General features: G+C 30.3%; 1 protein-coding gene across 4 annotated transcripts in view; it reads left to right on the top strand.

Moving 5' to 3' along the window:
- LOC130891164 (1-phosphatidylinositol 4,5-bisphosphate phosphodiesterase) overlaps positions 1–23320 on the top strand; it is a 30117-nt gene that overhangs the window by 3919 nt on the left and 2878 nt on the right. For 3 of the 4 annotated variants that reach the window (XM_057795759.1, XM_057795760.1, XM_057795761.1), the window contains 12 exons: positions 538–717; positions 1565–1762; positions 10299–10378; positions 15281–15517; positions 15785–15979; positions 16642–16850; positions 19162–19356; positions 19847–19952; positions 21092–21221; positions 21858–21996; positions 22643–22800; positions 23000–23239. In XM_057795759.1, the coding sequence (XP_057651742.1) occupies positions 547–717; positions 1565–1762; positions 10299–10378; positions 15281–15517; positions 15785–15979; positions 16642–16850; positions 19162–19356; positions 19847–19952; positions 21092–21221; positions 21858–21996; positions 22643–22800; positions 23000–23239 (2058 nt within the window). In that variant the 5' untranslated portion in view covers positions 538–546. Of the gene's footprint in view, positions 1–537; positions 718–1564; positions 1763–5874; positions 5955–10298; positions 10379–15280; positions 15518–15784; positions 15980–16641; positions 16851–19161; positions 19357–19846; positions 19953–21091; positions 21222–21857; positions 21997–22642; positions 22801–22999; positions 23240–23320 lie in introns of all 4 variants that reach the window. The other variant, XM_057795757.1, reaches the window with a different exon arrangement.

Here is a 23320-nt window from a genome sequence, read left to right as displayed (position 1 = left end):
TCTTCAGAACATATCATCTATAGATCTGTGGTCCATAGATCATTTCATTTATGCTTGAGTCAAAAGCACTACTGCCCAATCACAAAACTGATATTCTAGCGATCAGAATCTTGATCTATCAACTACATCCATTTATGCTTACTTAACTTCAACCACTTGAAAGTTTTTTTACGGAACTAAATTAGTTACAAAAATATAGACTAAACATTCGCAATAGTGAAAAACGCCTTTGAATAAGCGGCAACGTCGCATGAAATATGATAGATCAAGGTCATTTTCATTCCCTCCCTCTTCTAAACCAAAAATAATGACAGGTGTATCTGAATTTATAAGTGACAGTATGTTTATAACGTGTTTGGTAATTTGTGATAAATGAATAGATTTTTGATGGCCTTGCTAAGCAGGAGGGAAAAGCCGACGTTAATGTTGTTTTAATGTTAAAATAAACAAATATTCTTCCATTACAAAACAATGTGATATTAATACAAATGCAACATATAAATCATGGAAACTGATGAATAATTTTTATAAAATTAGGCCTAAAACATGACAAAGAAGTTCGAGTTTGATTGGCATATACCTATACCTGAGCCTCTTTTAACTGGATGTGTGTTTGATAGATGGACCGAGGAAAAGGATAATGTTGTCTTGGAACAACGAGCCCTTTTTAAAGTTGATCAGTATGGATTCTTCATCTATTGGAAAAGTGAAGGAAAGGTAGGTAAACAGAAATATGCTTCAAATATAACTATTATACTGTTTGTGTATTTTTATTTGAAAATCTTTATCTGTTTTGATTGTTTTGAACTTATATAAAAGAAATATAGCTGATATACATATGTTTTAAATATTTATAAGTTCTAGCTACAAACTTATAAATGAAATATTTTGACAAAGTAGTTTTTACCTATAACTATTACATATACAACTATTATGTTTATACTAAGAATTTTTGATCAATGATTTAGCAAAGATAATTCCCTATACATAATGACCTAACACTGCAACAACTTGTATTTGTTTCATCATGTTGCTGATTTTTCTTTGAAGTTTCCAAATCAAATTGTAAACCATGAACAAAAAGTTTTAACTGGAATTTGTTTCTGAAACAAAAGTAGTACTTATTTAGTAACTTTGCTGAACATAAAACAAACAACAAGAAACACAAAAGCCGCTCAATGTTTCTCCAGTAGTAAATAAATATGCTTCAACATTTTATACTTAATAAAATGGATAGTTTTTGTCCTGTTATCTATATATAATTCTGGGTTTATCTAGAAATAAGCATAATCTATTACCCTGATTTGTAGTGGAATACAACTTTGTTTCCAACATTTTACAACTGATTTATTTTCGGGTTTATTCTTGAGAAATATAAATCATAAGAAGTTAATAAAATTAATATATCATCTGATTGTTGTTAAGCATACTGATTTTAAATGTCACTTTAATTAAATATTTTTGGATTCCTCAGAATCTGGTGACTAATGTATTCCATTTATAATTTTTCATATTAAACTCTACTACAAGTATTGTCAAATATTGAACTTATAAAAATTTTTAGGAAGGTGATGTTATTGAATTATGTCAAGTCAGTGACATTCGAGCAGGTGGTTTACCTAAAGATTTGAAATACCAAAATTTACTTGAAAGTAGACATGGACCAGATGTGGAGGAAAAATCTCTAACAATTTGTAGTGGAACAGATTACATTAATATTAATTATCAACATATTGTTTGCCCGAATGTAGAAACTGCAAAGGTAATTATAATTTCATTTCATGTTTACTGACTGTAGCTCAAAAATGAAATTTGATTGGAATCAAATATGGTTTTAACCATTGATTAATTTTAACCGACCAACCACGATGCCATTGATTTTAAAAAAAGGCTGCAAACCAGTTGATCTTGCAACAGATTTGCAATCAAAATAAACCTTTTAGAGTACATGGATACAACTTGTAATCAAAATTAAATCAGTTGGTGCAGCAGGGATACCTAATTTTTCAAACTATTCAGACTCAGATGAGAAAGGCGTTATTGATTATTATTAACACAGCAGTCAACTCAGGGTACAGAGAGAGTATTGAATCTATTCATACCTAAGTCAAAATGTGAACTCTAGACTGTTCGTAGCAGCACAAGAACTGTCTTAGACAGATAGAACATTTACAGCGTGAATGTCAATAAAAAGCTGTTTTTTCACTTCTCCCACAAATTTGAAGTTTAGTTCTTGATTACTTATATTGAAAAAAAAAACAAAATAAGCATATGATAATCAAATGAAACAACAAATGCAATGCAACTGCCACTGCTGAATTATGGTTGCATCGTGAGTGGTTGGCTTTATAGTACACAAAACGTATAAAATGTATTTCTAATTTCAAAGTGCATATTATCATATAAGAATTAGCCTTTCCTATAGTCCTCAGTATTCCATATATAATTATAAGATTACTTTGATCACATCTTGTCTCTTTTTTGAGGAACTGATATTATATCCAAAGCCAAAATATATAATTATTCATATTTGTGATATAATTGTATCTGTAAAGACAATAGAATATACAAGGTACTTAGAATTCTGTGTACTATCTTAAAAAACTGGTTGAAGTCCAAAAATAAGAGGACTTCTACTTTATCCACACTTCTTTTAAACCTGATAAGATGATATAACCCTTAAAAGGAGTGGATTGCAAACTTTACTCTTTCAATTGTTTTTGATTATGCAATTCTTATTATGGAATAGCTTTTAATATGTTAGAATAATTAACTTTATATCACCATTTACCACATCAATATGAATATAGAGTAGAATTGGAGGGTTTTTAATTATTCAAAAAATTGTATTCTTTTCTATTCAAAAAGGTGTTATTGTATTGTTTCGATAGATATCACATGTTGATTAAATTGATCTTCAGAGTCAAGTTTAATGTAATCTTTACATATTTTTGAAATGTTCTTTCTTTTTTTGAATATACTTCTTTTATTTATTGAATTACCCTGTAGTCATATGGGATGGGATAGATAGGATTTTGTAATATAATTATAACTTATTAAAGACTTATTTAATAGATACTTATAGATGTTATTCACATCACAATTCTGTCTTAGTAGGGGTTTCATTTTATTTGGAAAATTACATTGCTACCTTTGCTATGTGTATAACGTACATTGATACATAAAATTAATTATCCTTATATCTTGTAAATATAAATTTCACAATCGAAAACATTTGATAGATAATTGAAAAAATAATTGAATCAATTCAATCCTTAAAAGGGTTGTGTCTACTTTATTATTCAGTTTGAAATAGGTCCACATAAAGAAAGAAGCCTTATTTTTGGACTTTCTATCATTTATATAAATTAATGTACATAATTCTTATATAGAATTATGCAATTTATATAGAATTATGCTTATTATAAAGTTTACTGTCTTTTAAGAATAAATTATGAGCTACAGTCATATGATAGTTCAATGCTTTGATGATAATTGTTTGACTTATTTGATTGGTCTGAGAAACTAATATTTTTAATGTTTTGCATGAGAATTGATTGTCAATAATAATTCTTACTAATTGGAACATGCTTCTAAATATGCCAACTTTTAAAGATAATTGAGTTATAAATGTTTTCCAAATTTTTGTTATAATAAGGTACATACATAAATTTGTTTTTGACTAAACAAAATTTATTTATAAAAAATTGTGGGACATGTAGATTTTTTAAATTAATTTATCATCAAGAGATATCATCAGTTGCATCATGGTAATGGTTGGTGGGCAAATTAAATACATATACTTGTATAAAATTAAGCTATTTCATAATAAAATGTTCTGTTCTCTTTATTTGACTTAATATTTGGCCTCTTTACAACTCATCTGTTTTAAATAAAATAATGCATAGGCAAGATTTAAAATATTGAGATGGAATTAGGTTTTTTACATCAGAACATGCATTGCACTTAATTTATTCGAAAAAATTCAGATTTGAGTTTTTACAGTCAAATGAGCCTTTTTTCTAAAAATAATGAAATTTAAAATTTTTACTGGAGTAGCCAAAACACTAACTAGAATTCAAAAAACTCGGAAATGGCATTTAAAATTGAAAATTTTACTTTTAAAATCTCACTAAATATCAAATTAATAAGAAAAATAATTTCATGTAGGTATAGATCAAAATAAAAAAAAAAAATAACAGTGCGTCAAGTTTATGAATCGATATTGAAAATAAATAATAAATAAATTTTAATTTGAGTTCTCTAAAATAACAAAATATGGAGATGTGTTCATCTTAAATGTGACACACTGTATGAACTAAAAATAATTCTGGTATCCTATTTTTTTCAAATAAAAGATCTTTACATTTAAATTCAGAGCTCATCACTACAAGGACTTGCCGTTAAACAAAAGTTTCTGTAATCTCTAAAGGTCTTGTAATTAAATGGGTAATTTTTAATAGATTTGTTCCAACCTGCTAGTCAGGAACAAACCTAATATCACATACATAAACCGAAACATATTATGGAGATCATAAAAAGGTGTATTATATAAGAATTCAAAAAATTTCAATTGATCACTGGGCATTTAAATAAATTTACCAAAGCTTGTAGAATCAGTTCAAATAATTGAAAAGTTCCTTGACTGTCACATTTAAAAACCATGTTTATGCAATGGATAATATTAAATAAAAAATCTACATATTTCAGAATTTTCTATAAACTTTGGTTACTACTTACACAAAAGACAAAGCAGTATATTGTTAAATTTTAAAATCTCTTGTTCAATAAGTTTTTAATTATTGGTATTTCATTGACTGATTTGATGCAATTGTCCATAAAGTTTGGTAGCATTACTCCATTTTCAATATAGCAAACCTTTAGCAATTTATCAAGTCTTCAAAATAACTGCAACAACATTTGTTTGTTTTTGTTTTCATCTAATCAAGTTTTCCCTATTTATTTTTTTTCTCAAAGTTACTAGTTGTGGGTTGAACTATTTGCCAAAAAATTACTTACATATATAATTACATACAAGATTAAAATCTTGCACTGGACAAATTTTCACTGGATATTTTTCTGAATACCAATATTTTGTCTAAGTTGGAATTTCTGGAACCGTTGGTGATATCCATACTGAATACACCCACAGTACACCAACACTCACAATTACAATGTCTGACAGTTCACCTTCAGTCTCTGAAGTGTAATTGTGAATGTTGGTGTACTGGTGGTGTAAACAGTGTATTCAGTACCAATATTTTCTGATGGTCCCTTTTTTTCAAGATATTCTTCTAAAGTGTAATATTTTCTGATTTTTTTAATTGCTAATTGCGTCCAAAAATCAAATAGAATGATTTGAATCTCCCTTTTTCAAGAAAACGGTTCTCAATTGTTTAAATGTCGGCACTGGATCATTAGGAAACAATTCTTTGTATTCTCAACAATTTCTTTTACAAAATCTGAGGACCAAAAACATGCGTTTGTTCACTATAAGACACCTCAACACTAAAATTTTGTCAATTTGACAAATAAGTAAGAAATACTGGTTTAACATTTCAAGTTAGATATTTCATCTAACAAGATTATTTTTCATACTAATCCATTAGATCAGAAATTATAGTTTTACAGGTGTATATATCATATATAAAGATGTAAAGATTTTTACTTTGGTCATCAATGAGAATAAAGTGAATAACGAATTTTGGATTATCTTGGCTTCCATTACTTATTATTTAACCCTATACTGCTGTCAGGTCTTGGTTCAAAACGATTTGTATGTACAAAATTTTAATTTATACACATCCCAGTTTTAACAGACATTCTGTTTGATTGGCTGGTGGTTACTTGTTTTTATAAGTGTTAATTTTAAAGGTATGGTTGGATGGACTAAGAAAAATCACCCACAATGGGAAAGCAAATAATTTTTGTCCCATGACATGTTTGAAAAAACAGTAAGTCTGTGGAAAAATATCTTGCATGCATATCAACTTATTGAGCAAAATTAATGTTTCTGTTGTCATTTTTGTATATAATGTTTATGAGTTTAAGAAATGTTTACAGTCAACGTAAATAAATTCTTAAAACGCAAGAAAGCTGTTTTGCTATTGCAATGGAATATAATATAGTTATAGTGTAAAACTGAGTGTCCACCATGTTTCTAAAAGGGCAGTATGTTAGCTCTGACCAAGTATTTCTATTCCTATTTATAAATTTTAGTTAGGGAGTATGGTCAAGAATCATGTTAATATGCAAAATGCCTATTTTTCACCTGAGCACACTTTTCGAATATGCTTTTGTGTTACAGGGGCTTTTGTAATTTATTTTAGACAGAAAAACAAAGATAATGTATGGAAAAAATGAATTATTATAATAATTTTTTTCGCTGTAAAAGACCACGCCTATTGGACAGTCAGCTTTGTCGTTAAAATGTTGTAGATATTTCAGTATCAGTTTCCAATACAAATTACGCTTCTTTTTACGTAATAGTTCACCGTTTTGTAGCCTTTTAGGCAGTGGCGTAACAATACCATTCGAGGCCTATGGTAAATTAATCGTATGGAGCCTCACAATATAAAGAAGCTCAATCAACGATAGAGTTCACGCTTAACCAAAAGCGGCCGTTTTTTATTGATTTATTAGCTCAAACGTTGCAATAAGTTCGCATAATACTCGCTGTTGATAGTTTTTTCCTTTTCAAAATAGTCAATGAAAATTATAATTTGTTTTCCTTTCAGCCGGTTCTCCCATTTCAGTCCATTGTTTTGATTGCTCTTTTATTTGGTGTATGAATTGATGGATCCATGGTTATGAAATTGCGCAAAAATTCTGTGAATTATTGCTAAATACTCGATGAAAACATCTACACGACACTGTTTTTGTTCCATTTTAAGCGAAAGCGGCACCCATCTTGGGCACAGCTTTCTCATGTTCGAATTTTCAGTTAATGTACGATGTATCACACTTTTTGAAATGCCTACTATGTCGCTAGCTCGCGCCATGTCAGTCTACGATCATCCAGTACCACTTTGTGGATTTTCTTCAACATTTCTGTAGTCTTCACCTCATTATGTCGACCACTGCGATGCTGGTTTTCGTAGGTCCTACGGCCTCGTTTAAACCCTGCTACCCAATATTTTATTGTTGATAACAAAGGAGCAATCTAACCCAGACTACAATCTAGTTCAGCTTTTATATTGGTTGAGCTAATGCCTTTCAAATAAAAGTATATAATACTAAACAACGTGGCGTCTTGAAACTTGAAACATTCGCTGTATAGATTGTGTGCTTTCTAATACAGTGGTGTTTTTCAAGCAACTACCGCCATCTCTAGGTCGGGCCAGATACTTCAGTGACCATCCTCTTAGTTGATGAAATATCTCAATAATATTAACAAATCTATAACCTCTTATATAAAGCAAAGTTCTGAAGCAAACATTTTAATCTCAAAGAGGTAGAAGTTGGAGGGATATTTATTTAATCACTTCTGAGAAATTATGAAACTAAATAGAAGTTTAATTATTTGGAATTTTCTTACAAAACGTTGGAGAGCCATATATTTAGCCTGACACTGATTGAGAATAAACTTATACATAACATTAGTTTATGGCGGGCAGTTATCATTAATAGAGTCGACAATCTAGCACGTCGATAGCCTTTTTCATGACAAATATTAAATAACCTATCGACATTCTCTACTATTATTTTTAATATCTGTTTCTGTCACTACATTTTGGTATATATTTAAAAAATTTTCCACGATCGGTCATGGGGCTTTCCCCTGTACTAATTTCAAATTTGTGTGACCTCACAGCAAGTAAAATCATATAGGTTGTTTGTATTTATGGTACAAATTTATGTATTTTTGGTACAAATAGTCAATGTTGAATCGTATTTAAATGAGGGAGTCTTTCACAAAATGTTCTCTTCGTTTATTTCATTAATATAAAAAATAAAAAAAATTGATAACAATATGAAATGAAAATATATCTTGTGCTATTTTTGTGTCTACCTTCTGCAAAATACAAATATAATTTATTGATTGTACATACTGAACAACTTGGAATACCGATGTCTTGATGTTATTTATTTCAAATTGTTTCTAGAAACAGTAGTAATAAGGTTTGAAATGAAGATTTTGTCCTACAAATCATATCATATATCCATAAAATCAATTATTTCCACTACTTCTTGTTATAAATGCAACTTGACATGAAACAAGACAGCATGTAATGCAAGACGCAAAATGTCTTGATCAAAATCCTGCGCAGATGAAGCTCATCTGAATGATTCTCAGAATCTCTGTACTTTAAACTTTATCAACTTATGTCATTTTTATCGCATGCAAGTTGAATTTCTATTCACTTTTGGTTTAACGATGGCATAACAAAATGGCGTTCAGATATTTATATATTTTTTTGTTTACTTTTATTGTGATAAAGGTAAATACCCTTCAAAGTAAGTAGTAGAAGAAAAAGTTATTAGTTTAGGTTAATGACAATCGTGATGCAATGGCAATGACCTTGCATGTCAAATAACGTGCAAGATATTCTAGGCAAGTCTTGGTCATCGTCAAGCGGTGTTTATAACAAAAGCTACCACTCTAGTACATATCACAACATAAGCTGTTTTCTATGATTGCTAATACATTACATATTGTTCAATTATTTGATCCTAGGGTCTGTGAGCAAAATAAATATGATAGTTATTAGCGAACCCATAAAATAGTAGGCATAATCGTACATTTTGAACATTATTACAATTGTATTGTATCTACACTAGTGAGCAAAAAATCAAACTCAAGACGAATGCCCGCGGTCAAAAGTCTCTAGCAATAAATCTGATTTGAGCATTTCAAAGCCAAGTCTTAGTTATTTTTGGGTTTTGGTAATGGGAGGATATCAAACGAGAAGGATTGTAATAAACATTTAAGAAAATACAAGCTTAAATTCGTCAAAATAATACTTAGTGTTTCCTCCCCTAGCCCTAATAACATCGATTTTTCATGGATCGAATAAATTTCTTTACTCGATCTTGTTCGATGCCATCCCATTTTCAGTGAGCGTCGTTTTGAAATCGATTTGGTGGCCGTATAGGATTTCTATCGCGAACTTTTCACTTGAGTTCATCCCATAAAGGCTCGATAGGATTCAAGTCCAGGCTATGCGCTGGCCCATCCTTAGCGGCAATTTTGACATTCTGTAAATACTGCTGTATAGAACCTGTAGTATGTGGACTGGCATTGTTGAAGTTTTCGCCAATGAAACTTGTATAGGGATTAACGTGATCCCCTAAAATTTCTTCTATTTATCAGTTCGCCGTTAATCCCCTCGATCCACCAGCAAGTGGATAGGTTTTTGCTTCTTCTATTGAAATACCCGCCGAAACCATCCAGGCACCTCTTGCAAAAGCCACAAAATTGCGAGAATATTTCTTCAGGTCTTTTGTAGACTCTTTTAGTAGTCCTCTTTTATCGTTACCCGGCAGGCACCCTTTGCGTTAGTCTGAGAAGAGAACGGAGCTCTATTATTCGTCAGTGCAATTAATGTGTTCTCTGGCAAATCATAGCTCGGTAGGCTGAGGTGATTTGGGGCCAGTAGCTGGCCTTTTTGCCTCGAGGTTACCTGCTTCAAGTCTTCTTCTGACAGTCTAGCCACTCAAAGCCATTCTTCGCGTTTCTAGGATCTCCCGTTGGACTTGAACACCAGCGAGGGCCTGATTTCTCAGCAATATACTGAGAATGAATCGATAATCTCTCTCGGATGTGCACTTTTTTCTTCCGGATTCGCGTCTTTGATGAAAGTTATTAGTCTCTTGGTAATGACCGAAAACAGCAGAATGACTGGCCTTATTGCAATACGGTGACCGCTTGAGCAGCTTTATCACTTGTTCTGTCCATTTTCAGGTAGTATTCTAGTTTGTTGTTAACGGAGATGTGTATCGGTTGACGTTTGATGGCTAACTGATATTGGTGGGTCGGCAGATAACCTTTTATAATAGTCCTCGGGCTCAGTTTTTTTCCAGTGACTTGCGATTTCAGGGGTGTCGCCTCAGTCGATTTTTTTGCTCACCAGTGTATTTGAAATTTGACATCTACCATCTTAGCATAAACTGTATAAAATAGATCATAATCTTTTAAAGGGTCAATCTCAAATAAAAAAATTACAAATTACAAATACAAAAATTACACTCAATTTTTTTATATACTGTGTTAAAATGGTAGATGTTAATCAAAATCTACGTGTGTATGTGAATGAAATGTTGCATTTTTTTCTTGCATGGCTTCTTGCAAATGATAGGCATGGCAACAGGGCTTGAGGAAAATCACTCATAATAATAAAATTGTGAATGTCTGCCCAAGAACAGTTTTAATGAAACAGTGAGTCATACTTGTTTATATTAATTAGAATGGAGGGATAAAACTTTAGTATATTTATAATGTGAAACTCATTTTTCGTTTTTTTTTAATTCTTGAGGTAACGTGTTAATGTATTTAATTTAAAATATACAGTGTGTTTCAGTATGCTTTAAAAGATACTATTTAAAAGCTTCAAGCTTAAGCTTAAGGCTGCAAATCAAGACTTACACATTTTTAGAAGATATTTCTGAAAAAAGGTTTTTGTTTCTTTAATTCTTAGGTGTACTCAAATTTTCAACTTGATCATTACTTGCGATTTATCCCTCTAATAATATTGTACGAAAGTAAAAACTATCTTAGACAATATCCATAATAATGAAATTATACAGGGATTATCATTAACGATTAGAAATATTTTAAATAATTAATATTGTTCTCAAAATGTTGAGATTTAATTTAAATTGCTTATGTAAAATGTTCCCTTTTACTGAGTTTTATTCAAAATTTTTCTTTTATATGTGTAATACTATTTGATGCATATTTGTCTTATTAAATCAATAATTCGTCTGATTAACTAATAAAAATACGTTTTTTTAGCCAAAAATCGATTTTATTCATCAATGTAATCTCCTTCCAGATCAATACAATCTCCTTCAAGATCAATACAATCATTCCAACGCTTCTCTAAATTTTCGATGTCGTACTTGTAGAAGGATATTTGTCTATTGCTTCAAAATAGGTTTTCGGCTTCATTTTTGAATATCCAGTAGTCAGTTGGGGCCAGATCTGGACTATACGCTTAATGAGGAAGCAATTCGAAGTGTAATTCGTTCAATTTAACCATCGTTGCCATCAATTTGTGAATCGGTGCATTGTCTTCGACATATGAGGCCATTTTTCCTTGATTTTTGCATTCAAACGATCCAACAACTATATGTGGCATTCGCTATTGATTGACTCTCCCTTTTGGAGATAGTGGATGAACAACATTCCTTGCGCATACCAAAATACTGAAGTCATAACCTTCGTAGTTCACTGTTGTGCGTTCGGACGTGATTCACCGCCTGTAGTCCACTCAGATGAAGATCGTTTCGATTCTCGAATGAAATGATGGATCCATGTTTCGTCCATTGTCACGTATCGACGCAAAAAATCTTATGTATAAACATGGCCAAACACTGCTCTGAATCATCAACAGTCATCGACTGTGAGTAAACGCGGCACCCACTTTGAAAACTTTTTCATTGTCAAATGTTCATACACAATTGTAAACACACTGCTTTCTGAAATCTTCACGGCCTCAGCTAACTCACGCAATTTCAATTCATGATTAGATATAAACAATTTGTGGACTTTTTGATGTTTTCTGGAGTAACTACCTCAATTGGACGACCAGAACGTTCACCATCATCGGTGTTTGTACGACCACGTTTAAATTAAGCATACCAATAACAAATGGTTCTTTTCTATGAAGCAGGATAACACTTTTGAAGCCATTGCTGAGCTTGTACAATTTTCATTTTTTCATCAAGAAGCAATAATAAATTAACACACGAAATTGTTTTCAAAATAACAAAAGTAGCTTCACTTAAGTGGCTGCCACTTTTTTCTGACTAATCGAAATGTTATGAAATTTGACACATAGTATTTTGAAAGTTGGTACTTCATGAATGTCACATGGGTTTTACAATAACAGCGTCATCTGTGTATCAGTCACGCGACTTATTGAGTGATGTAATATTTAACTGGAAGTGTAGGAACTGTACTCTTACATCCTCCTAAATTGAGTTAAACATTAAAACAAGTAACTCAGCTCTTTTCAAATTTTACGATATTCCAAAGTGCTGGACATAAATAGTTATGAAATGTTTAAATAAACAAGGTGTCATATTTTATCGAAGTGATGTAGGTTAAATCTTTACATTTCGAATTGAAGATTCAAGAGTTAAAATATCACCCAATATTTATATCTATACAGTAAACTACTTCCTTTTACGAAAAAACGTGATAAAATATTTGTCGGGTGTATATACACATAAAATTAAATTTTTTTGCAGTATCAAGCATCCCACATAAATTGACACTATTTTTGATTTTGATGAATTTTTGATTTTTTGTGTATTGTATCCAATATCCAGAGGAAAATAGAGATTTATATCCTAATCTATTTTAGTTTTTACTTTTAGCTACACATATATCTTGACAGAATCTGTTGTGTTCGAATTTATGTTTTTTTATTGTAATTATATAATTTCAAAGAGTCATACTTTATTTCTAGTTTGTACCAAATCAACACTCTCATTCTTAATTATATAATTACAATTCACACTTCCTTGCTGACAAAGGATGTGAACCATTGTGCTTATTTATATCATTTCAAGCAAGAAGTGAAAGGAAATAATGTATGGTTGGGGTCATTTCAGTAAAACAGCGAGTATGTGTCTGACATACAGGCAGTTTAAACGAGAATAACATATATAGATTAGGTTAAATATTTCAAAAGCCCCTTTATTAATTTAGTGAACAGACTAAATCGGATCTTTGTAGTCATAAATAGATAATGAGAATGCTTATTTTTCATTTGAAGAGCAGTTATAATATTTGATACTTAATAACAGATTTTGTTTCGTTAAATGATAATTTTGCTTATTTTACTTGTCCAAAAGATAATTGGGGGATCGTAAATATTCTTTAGTTTAGTATGCGACCACATTAATTAGGTTTATACTTAATAATTACTTAGGGCTGCAGAAAAGGACCTGCAACTCTTAAATAATAATAAAAATTCTTCAAATTGAGTTAAAAAACGTATAGGAATTTAGTAGTATGTATGCAAACGTTTTAAAATTAAGAAAATGAAAAGATTAAAAAAATGTTTATCCTAAAGGAATATTCAGATGAATCAAGCAAATGGAATGCCTGAAAAATGTTTCTCTTGGTCAATTAAGTGTGATTAGTGACTATTTGACATTAAGGCTTAGCTTTTATCAAAACTACAGGATAACTTGCTGATGTTTTATACATTTTAAATAATATAGAAGGAAATAATGTCCGCCTCCATATTTTTTAGACAGTGAAACGGTTGATTTAAATATGCTTAAATTTCAAATTTCTTAGATTACTTTGTACTTTATCTAAATAAATAGTAGTTTTTTTGGCTTGAAAAATACTGATATAAAATTTTTTTGAGCTCCAAGTTACTGCTACTGTAGAGAAGTTTGTATTATCCAAAATTCTGATTTGTATAAAAATTTATTATAATATGTATTAAAAAGTAGTACAATTCTTTCACCTTTTTGACGGTATATGTTTACACTTATTTGAGTCAACCTTTTTCTGCTATGATGTATTCTATACTCAGATTTCACTTCATTTTCTATAAGTATTTGCATCATAATTATGAATTCTACTGATTTCCATTAAATATCATCTTTTGTAAAACTCCACCTTGCCCTGGCACATATTTTCAAGCCTGCTCATCAATGTATTCTTGAAAAAATGATAAGACGTTTATTCCCTACATTAAAATTAGCATTACCTCAATACTAAGCTGCAGAAGTAAGTGGGATCAAAACACCATACAAGAAATGAACTCTCATTGCCATTGTAGCTTTAAGCGGCGACAGACAAGCCCTTAATGGGACCTGAACCCTCCTGTGGTATCAGCTATGGAACAATAGAATAAGCATTGGAAAATAACATAGATAGGAGTAAAACCAATTATTTGAATAGTCTACAGGGACTGAGACAGGCAAAGGCTCTCCTGGAAAACTGTAACCAGAACAACCTACTTAGTACCTAACGAGGCACTGTCGTCTCATTGGCCACCTGAAGTCGCTAGACTTAGCAGATTCTGTGGCAGAGAGGATGGTACCCACATTCTCTGGAAGTGTGAAAATAGAAGACGAAGATCTCTGGTAGCTGCAACCATCCCACATTCTGATCTTTCTAAAAGGAGTGCGATCAACAGATCAACTGTAAACACTGGGTTCTCCAGTATCACAGCATGAAAGGGGGAGAGAATAGATCCTTTGGGTTTTGGGTTGCAGTGTATATGACACCTCAATACTACTTACAAAATTAGCATATATTTGTGATTATAGGTATTAATAGATTGAAAGTGACATTGATAAAGCTTAAAATTAACGGTTGTAATATCTGTTCAATGTTAGGTTTAATATGTTTAAGTGAAACTTTTTACTAAATATATTTAATTAGTATGTTAACTAATATTTTTTCAGATCCTTAGATCCGATTTAGTCATTATACTTGTATAGAGAAGATAGGGTCCCAATCAAATGTGAATTGAAATAATATAATTGAATTACAAAAGATATCCACCTAAAAGAGAATATAAATCTGTCAAAATAACATGCCGATAAAACCGGACAACGTAAATTCGAATAGTAACTTTTATAAATTATTTTCATTGTTTTTTATAAGTATATATAACAAAAAATGTTTTTAATAATTTCATTTGGAATTCTTTGGTATTTAAAAAGCATATAACTAAATTACTAACTAGATTCTTAAAACTTCACGAATTTATTGCATCACTCTGTATGACATTTACTATCAGTAGTAAAAAAAGTCATATCTATCAGTTTTCAAGTCAAAGCTATATAAATTTACCATATACATTTGATTGGCCTCGATGTATAAATTTAATTTAAAAAAATTAATCTTATCTTTTTCTCCAACTTTAGTCCACTATTGATAAATTTCTGAATTGAATATTTTTTTAAATTTCATATTTGGATAAGAGCTTCAATGCCAGCATTGTGTTTTGAGTACCAACTAAACCACATATCTTCACCTGTGAAAATACATTTCCATATTCATGTAAAAAATGTATCTAAAAAAGCTTTAAAATTAACCAAAAATTCTTATATTATGTATACATAATTATTTTATATTTTCCAGTTGGATGCGTCTCGGCTTTTTAGTAGATCAAAAAGGTAAAATACCAGTAAAAGTTATTGCTAGAACGTTTGCCTCGGGCAAAACAGAAAAACTAGTCTATCAGATATTGTCAGAACTTGATCTTCCATCTGGAAAAAATGATACCATCGAACCAGAAGCATTTACATTCGATAAATTCTATGCTTTATATCACAAGATCTGTCCTAGAAATGACATTGAAGAATTGTTTAGAAGCATGTAAGTTTAATATCAGTCACAGGTCTGCAAAAAGGGCACTGACTTCTATGAGGGTTTCACAACTTCTAATTTTATTTATTGATCTGAAGTATCTAGAAATTTATATATTGCTAGCAGTGTTAAAACTTTATGTCATTTCGATAACAATAAAAAAATAGTATAGACTTATTAAATTGACATATGAAATTACATTTTTGTTACATTTATATTTCAAAATTATAATTATGTTAACTGTACACTTTCTAATAGTAAGTACTAATATTTCAGAACTACCGGAAATGCGGATTATCTAAGTTTGGATCAGTTTATAAATTTTTTGAATGAAAAACAAAGAGATCCGCGTCTAAATGAAATATTGTATCCTTTGTATGATGAGAAACGTGCACAAGAAATTATAGATACATATGAGCAAGATGAGGCATCAAAGGCTGCCGGACGACTTACCAAAGATGGGTTAATTAGGTAAAGTATAAGAACTGTAATTTATCTTCAGGCTAACCAATGATGGTTGAACATATTCTATATATTAAAACATTAAAACTATTTATTATGCAAGAAAATAATCAATTAAACTTGGTTTCAATAATCTGACTACTCCACTTGACGAATGTCAAATATTAAGAACCTCTTATCTGTTTAAAAACCAACAAAATCCTAGTGTACACAGAAGCTTTGAATAATTATATTTATGATCGTTAGAGTCACATCAATATAAACTAAAAGAAATTTAATGGAACTTCAAGTGTCTAACAGACTCTTGATATCGCTTAACTATGATGTTGGCTCCCATAAGCCCTCAGTGCATAATAAATCTTAAGAATACAATAATAAATTGACGTTAGTTAGGTAAATTTATAATTCTTCATAGTAACATCAATATAAGACAAAAATTAAGTAATCCGAGACGAAACGTTAATGTAGAGTAGGACACAGATTCTAATAGCTCTCAACACAAGAAGTTGTATTTCTGTCTGGGTTACATTCGTGCGATGCTGCCTAAGTTTAAATAGAAACTTATTATGTCAGAACAAGAACTATATGTTGACTATAAATTCTTGTATGTAATTGCTGTTTTAGTTTTTAATTTAACATAATGGTGATTGAAGAGGTACATGCTTTTTCAGATATTTAATGTCTGATGAAAATGCTCCAGTATTCCTTGACCGTTTGGATATATACATGGAGATGGACCTACCACTTTGCGCCTATTACATAAATTCTAGTCATAATACGTATCTATCTGGGCGTCAATTTGGAGGCAAATCTTCAGTGGAAATGTATAGACAAGTATTATTAGCGGGTTGTCGTTGTGTAGAGTTGGATTGCTGGGATGGTAAGATGTTCCATTACTTTATATTAGTTTTTTTTTTAAATTTAGAGTTGTAATTCTCTCGAACCAAAGCAAAGTATCTTGTAATGACTTTCAACAAAAGCTCTTCCTAATCATTTCCTTTGTTAAACACTGCCAACTCAAAAAAAAATCCTTTTGCTCTATTTAACTGTAATAGTTCACAGTGTAAAATATTCACCATACATTTTCAGCTATTTTCATATAAAACTTTTTGTTAAATTTCTCCCAGCAATCTAAGAAATCTACGTTTTCTCCACTTGCTCGTCCTGTTTTGATGTTTTGTATGACTAGTTCCACTTCTTTGATTATTAGTTGTTCTTCTTCCCCTATTTCTTTTAATTTTGTATGTTCCTTTTTAATGCTAATGTAGTCTTTTATTACAAAGTAGTCTCTCCATTTGTCTAGTATTCATTATATCCCTGTTGATTATTTTTATTTTAGATTGCTTTTACTTCTTCCCCTAAATATTTTTATTTGTATATTGTATCTGTTTCTGTTACTTCTTCTCCAAGTTATTTATAACTTTGTTTTTTATCTTTTATTTTTAATGCATTTTCTTCCTCGTTTCATCTTCATCTTCAATTATTATTATTCACGGCTTTTTTTCCATGTCTTACTCTTTTCTTTCCAGCCATTTCTTATTTTCAATCTTCATCTTTTTTCTAAGGTTGGATTTCTCTTTTTTAAAATTCTTCGTTTATAAGTTTTGTAGTTATCTCTTTCCTTCATATATTACCATGTTTGCTATAATCAATTTTCGTGTTCCTTGCTTCCAATATTTATTTCAATTCAACTATCACTAATTTCTTATTGGTTCTAGCTTTATTTCTTGTTTAGACTTTCTGTATTGTTTTGGTTAATCTTTGTGTATGTATTGAATAGTTTCTTCTCCAAAAATTATTATTAATGTCTTTATTGGACTGATAATTCAACCCAATAAGCTATTAACCGACATTAATCACATGATTTTACAGAAAATACAAATTGTTCTTGTAGTTTACATTGACTTTATATTATAATATACATTTTTTAACACAACTTTTTTCAAATTGTTTGATGTGGGTGCTGATATCTATTCTGCAAAAATCTATCATATTTATTTCATTTTAACTTATAGTTGGATCTTCAACTTCACTGTTCCACTCTCTTATAATTATTGTTTTTCTTGCCTCATCTAGTTCTTCTGCTAGGTGCTACTGCTGGGTACTACTTCTCCAGTACCATTTATTTGTACTATGTTTATTATATATATTATCACCCTATATTGTTTTTTTATCAAATTAAGTCTTTTTATTTTTTTCCTGTTTTTGCTTGGTGATCTTAAGTCCCTTTAATTTTTTCCCTTGGGTTTAATTTCAAACAACAAGGCTAGAACTCTTTCCATATTTCCTTCCATTAGACGTACATGTAATATACAAATTTTTCATGAGCTAGTTAGTTGCTGAGTGTACTTAATTTTTATAAATATATCGAACTCCTATTTCAACAGTGCCATATCCCCCAAAAAAATTTAAATTGACAATTCCTGTACAATGTTTCCTTTAATATGATGTTTACAGGATTTAATGTGCCATATAATTAGTGCCAACAGATTCCGCGTATGTGTCACCATTACAATGAGTTACTGGCGACTGTATGCACCATAAACAGTACCGTAAGCCAGTAAGTCATCTCATTTCGTCGAGAAATGTTACAAAAATTAAAGCTGTAGTACTAAAACCCACACTGATTTTTATAATATAAAGAAAGTTTTATCTTCAAATATAAAAGTCAGGAGATACGAGGAGAAACCCTTTTCCTTTCAATTGAAAACCTCCTATGAGAGTGAAGATTTCCAAGAGGTGGTTATAAGAAAAAGAGGAAGAAGAAATGACTAATTTGGTTCTGATCCCGTACAACACGACTAATCCAAAGATTTATGATCTTTATATGAGGCCAATGTGCTTCCGAAGTTTCATGTTGCTTAATATTATTTTGTTTTATTGATGTTGATTTTGCTTACATCAAACTGAAATACAAATAGTCATATTCCGTTTTCGCCTAACTCACAAGTCTAAATAAATTTAACATCAACAGTAATGCTATATCATTCAAAAAAAACATTTTTTTAAAGCAGTATGTAGATTTTATAATACATTTTACGCCTAAGTACTGGATTAACTGATCCAGAAAACATTTTTGTTTTGGGCTACTTGTGAAATTAGCATTTACAACCTTATGGCACTATTGAAATAGGGGTGCGATATATTGATCTACAATATATAACAATCTTTAATATAAATACTTTTTGTAGGTAGAGGTGAAGATGAAGAACCCATTATAACACATGGAAGGGCAATGTGCAGTGATATTTTATTTAAAGATGTTATCTATGCCATTAGAGACACCGCATTCGTTACATCCGACTATCCTGTAATATTATCATTCGAAAATCATTGCTGTAAATCCCAGCAGTACAAATTGGCCAAATATTGTGATGAAATTTTAGGTACATTATTCACAACCGTTTAAAATGAATCAAGTTCTTTCAAAGTTTTAAAAATCGACACCGTTCATCTTTTATCGAATAAGTAAGATAAAACATACAAAGTGTGGTTATTAAATAACATGAATGACTAATTCATTCAGGACGTGTACAGCTTTCACTGTTTCCTATAAACTCAAATCCAGTTTGTATTAGAGATAAAAGAGAATCAATATAAACGATCCCAGTATGCTTAACAAAGAATATGAAAGGTGCCTGTGGATATTGTTCTTGAAATTGAGTAGGCTGTAGTGCTCATGAAAGACGTGCCTTGGTAGCTGATTCCAAAGGCTTGTAAATTAAACTTGGAGTTATTTTATTAAGAGTTATAGTCAACTAGTTTTGTTGGGGATTGTATTTAATTTTATATAATAAATAACAATTCTTCATAGTTTGTATTGTTTCATAGTTTTATTTGCTAAATAAATGTTTTAATAAAGGGGTAATTTTTCAGGTGATCTACTTTTGAGAGAACCTTTAGAAGAATATCCTTTAGAACCAGGTTGTCCCTTACCACCACCAAGCGCTTTGAAAAGAAAAATATTGATTAAAAATAAAAGGTAATTGATTATCCATCCTATATAGTGGATGTTTCTAAATTCGGGAGGTGATTATTCGAATTTCTTGGCATCATAAAAAAACTTTATCAGGTATTTTAGTCGAGGTATTTTTATATCTTGGCACAAAACACGATTTTAATACCGTTTTCCAGAATAATCAAAGTTTAATAATAACGCTTATTTTAGAATAACCGAGAGAATAACTGTCGTATTTACTTTGTATCATATGTCCAATGTTTATTTTATACCTATGACGTCATGCAATATGGCGACCTTATTGAAATGTTTATAAAACCTACAAAATTTTTGAACTTTCAATAATTTTTTTCCCTATAAATATTGATCAAACAATTGAAGAAAAAACTATAATAAAAGTTGTATATAAACTATCCAAAACTATTTTTTTCTCAAACCATGCAAGCAGGGCCGGATTAAGATTTATAAGGCCCGGGGCTAAAATAATGACGGGGCCCCCTTGAGGAATTCGAAAACCCGGAAAAATTCACAAAATAATATCAATACGTTAGATTTGTGGTATCAACACATCAAAAAATACAGAACTATTTCCAAATGATGGGGCCCTCTTGGTCCTGGGGCCCGGGGCTATATATATAACCCCCCCCCCCAATTTTTTTTATACATTCTCCAAACTTGAAAATAAATTTTTTATTATCTATTTTATCTATTTGGACTACCGTTAGCATTTTTTCTGCTTTCGTTTTTTTTGAACCTTTTCTTTTTTGTGATGATCTAAGGATGTACATACGATATCAAGTTTGAAGTTGGTTAATTCAAATTAAAGTCAATCACATAAAAAAAGTAGCACATAACTGTTGATTTAAGAGAGATAATTGAATTTGAAATGTTATTTGACCAGTTTTTTAGAATAAACTTCTATAATATGTTAATTTGACCTCAAATAAAATAAAACTTATGAATAATTTTTAAAAAGTTTGCAGCTTTTTTAAGAAAAAAATATGTCATTGCGTTGGTTTTGTATTAATAAATAATGAAGGCCCAATGGATTACATACGATCCGGTTTAAAAAAATTGTTGGTTTTTATTTAAAAATTTGTATTAGTCACTCCACATTATATATTTTGTAATGCTATATATGCTTATTTATATATTTTTATTAGATTAAAACCAGAAGTAGAGAAACATGAGTTAGAGTTGTTTAAACAAGGTCAGTTTGTAATTGAAGATGAAGAAAAAGAAGATGCAAATGCAAGTGCTGATCGACCTATACCACCAGATGCAGCCATCGAGGTAATTATTAAAATTCTTAAATAATATATAATTTCATAACAATATAAATAATAAAAAAAATAGTCAATATAACTAATGAGACCCCAAAATTTTTTGTACTTTCTACGTATAACTAGAAATGTTGGTATCTTGAAATAATGATATCCAAATGTAAACCTACAATTTAATTTCTTTAGAAGAATTTTTGATTTTTGTTCTGAAACATAATCATTCCATTTGAGACTATTTTTTCAACACTTACTAGGTAACATAATTTTCAACTATTTATATATGGGCAAGATATATATATTGGATAAGTATTTATCATATCATTTGGTGATGTTCTAATTAATTTGCGCAGAAATCACTTTTGATATTGGGTTGCATAATTGATTTGCTCTAGCTATAAAATATTAAACTTTGATAAAGAAGCTGGCAATACAACTATTTAAATTGACCCTTCCTCATTAGGGATGGTATAAATCATATGTGATGATCATAAAAAAACTGAATCTTTCTCAAATTTATGTAACGATTTTTTTAAATGTAATATAAAAATCCTATTGCTTCTAAAATAAGGATGCCATTTTTGAGAATGTTTCTATTTTTAATAATTTTATGAATTTCAATAAAATACTTTTCTGCAATTTTTTCCAGAATCCTCCCGAAACCGGTGAAGGAGAAATAGTACCTACCGTCGTTTATACAGGCTCTACTACAAATGTTCACCCTTGGTTGAGTTCAATGGTAAACTATGCACAACCAGTCAAATTTCAGGGATTTGATGTAGCAGAACGTAAGTTTGTTTTCAAACAAAAATTACATTTTATTTAACAGCAAAAGCTCCAAAACTGTATTTTTATTTGTAACAATATTAATACAATAACTTATTTTATGGATTATGGTATAAATTTCTTTCATTTGCTACCTGTTGAAGATAAACTAATATTGTTTGTTTCAACGTTAATAAAACTTTATTTCTATATATTTTTTTAGTTAAGTTAGTTAATATTGACTATACTTATTATTATGATTATTAATCTCAATTTGTTTCAATATCACTTACTTTTATATTTTTAAATATTCATCTCAATAGGCAAAAGTTTCCAAATTTATATTTTTAGCATTCACTTATTGAAATTCTACTGTTTTTTTTACTTTAAAAATATGCCGCTTTCCGTGTCGGAAAGTCGGAATGTAGGTACCCAAAATGAATAAAACTGTCCTGGGTCATCTAAATATAGATGATTTGTTATGAAGGCACTCCCATCATTCTGAGCTGCCATCAATATTTTGGAATGGAGATGCAAACTTACCAAATTCTGAAAAAGTCGGTCTCTGTTACTTTTAATAATTTATTGAAACCTAAACCAGATAATTAAAATAGGAATTTAAAGAATGAATCATTTCAAGAATTTATCTAGAATTATAATATTTTTTAGAAAAAAATGTACATCATAACATGTCCAGCTTCTCTGAACCAGCAGGTCTAAATTATTTGAAGACTCAAGCAATTGAATTTGTTAATTACAATAAAAGACAAATGTCCCGTATTTATCCCAGTGGTGCCCGAGCAAATTCTTCAAATTACATGCCTCAAGTGAGTAGTTTTTTCATTTGGATTTAATGATAGATGCACTAGTGTGTGGGCTTCTTTATAGTTCCATTTTTTTGCCCTTTTGATATAGATTTAGTACTGAAATCATACATTACTGTATCGAATATTTAAATAAGAAGTACTGTTATCGAAATTTACAAATAGTATCTAAACTTTCTTATGCTTCTTTGATATATTTAAGGTATTTTGGAATGCTGGATGTCAAATGGTTTCATTGAATTTTCAAACTTCCGATTTACCCATGCAGTTAAATCAAGGAAAATTTGAATACAACGGCAACTGTGGCTATCTTTTGAAACCAGATTTTATGAGACGTCATGATAGAACTTTTGATCCGTTTGCAGAATGTCCGGTAGACGGTGTTATTGCTGCTCAGTGTTCAGTACAAGTAATTGCTGGTCAATTCTTGTCAGACAAAAAAGTAAGTTGAATTCACATATCAATTGCACCATTTGTTTGTAAGTAATAGGTCCATGATTTGTGCGAGATAAGACAAAGGTAG

The sequence above is a fragment of the Diorhabda carinulata genome, chromosome 3 (assembly GCF_026250575.1).
Source record: "Diorhabda carinulata isolate Delta chromosome 3, icDioCari1.1, whole genome shotgun sequence".
Classification (NCBI taxonomy): domain Eukaryota; kingdom Metazoa; phylum Arthropoda; class Insecta; order Coleoptera; family Chrysomelidae; genus Diorhabda; species Diorhabda carinulata.
This window is presented reverse-complemented; position numbering and strand designations above follow the sequence as displayed.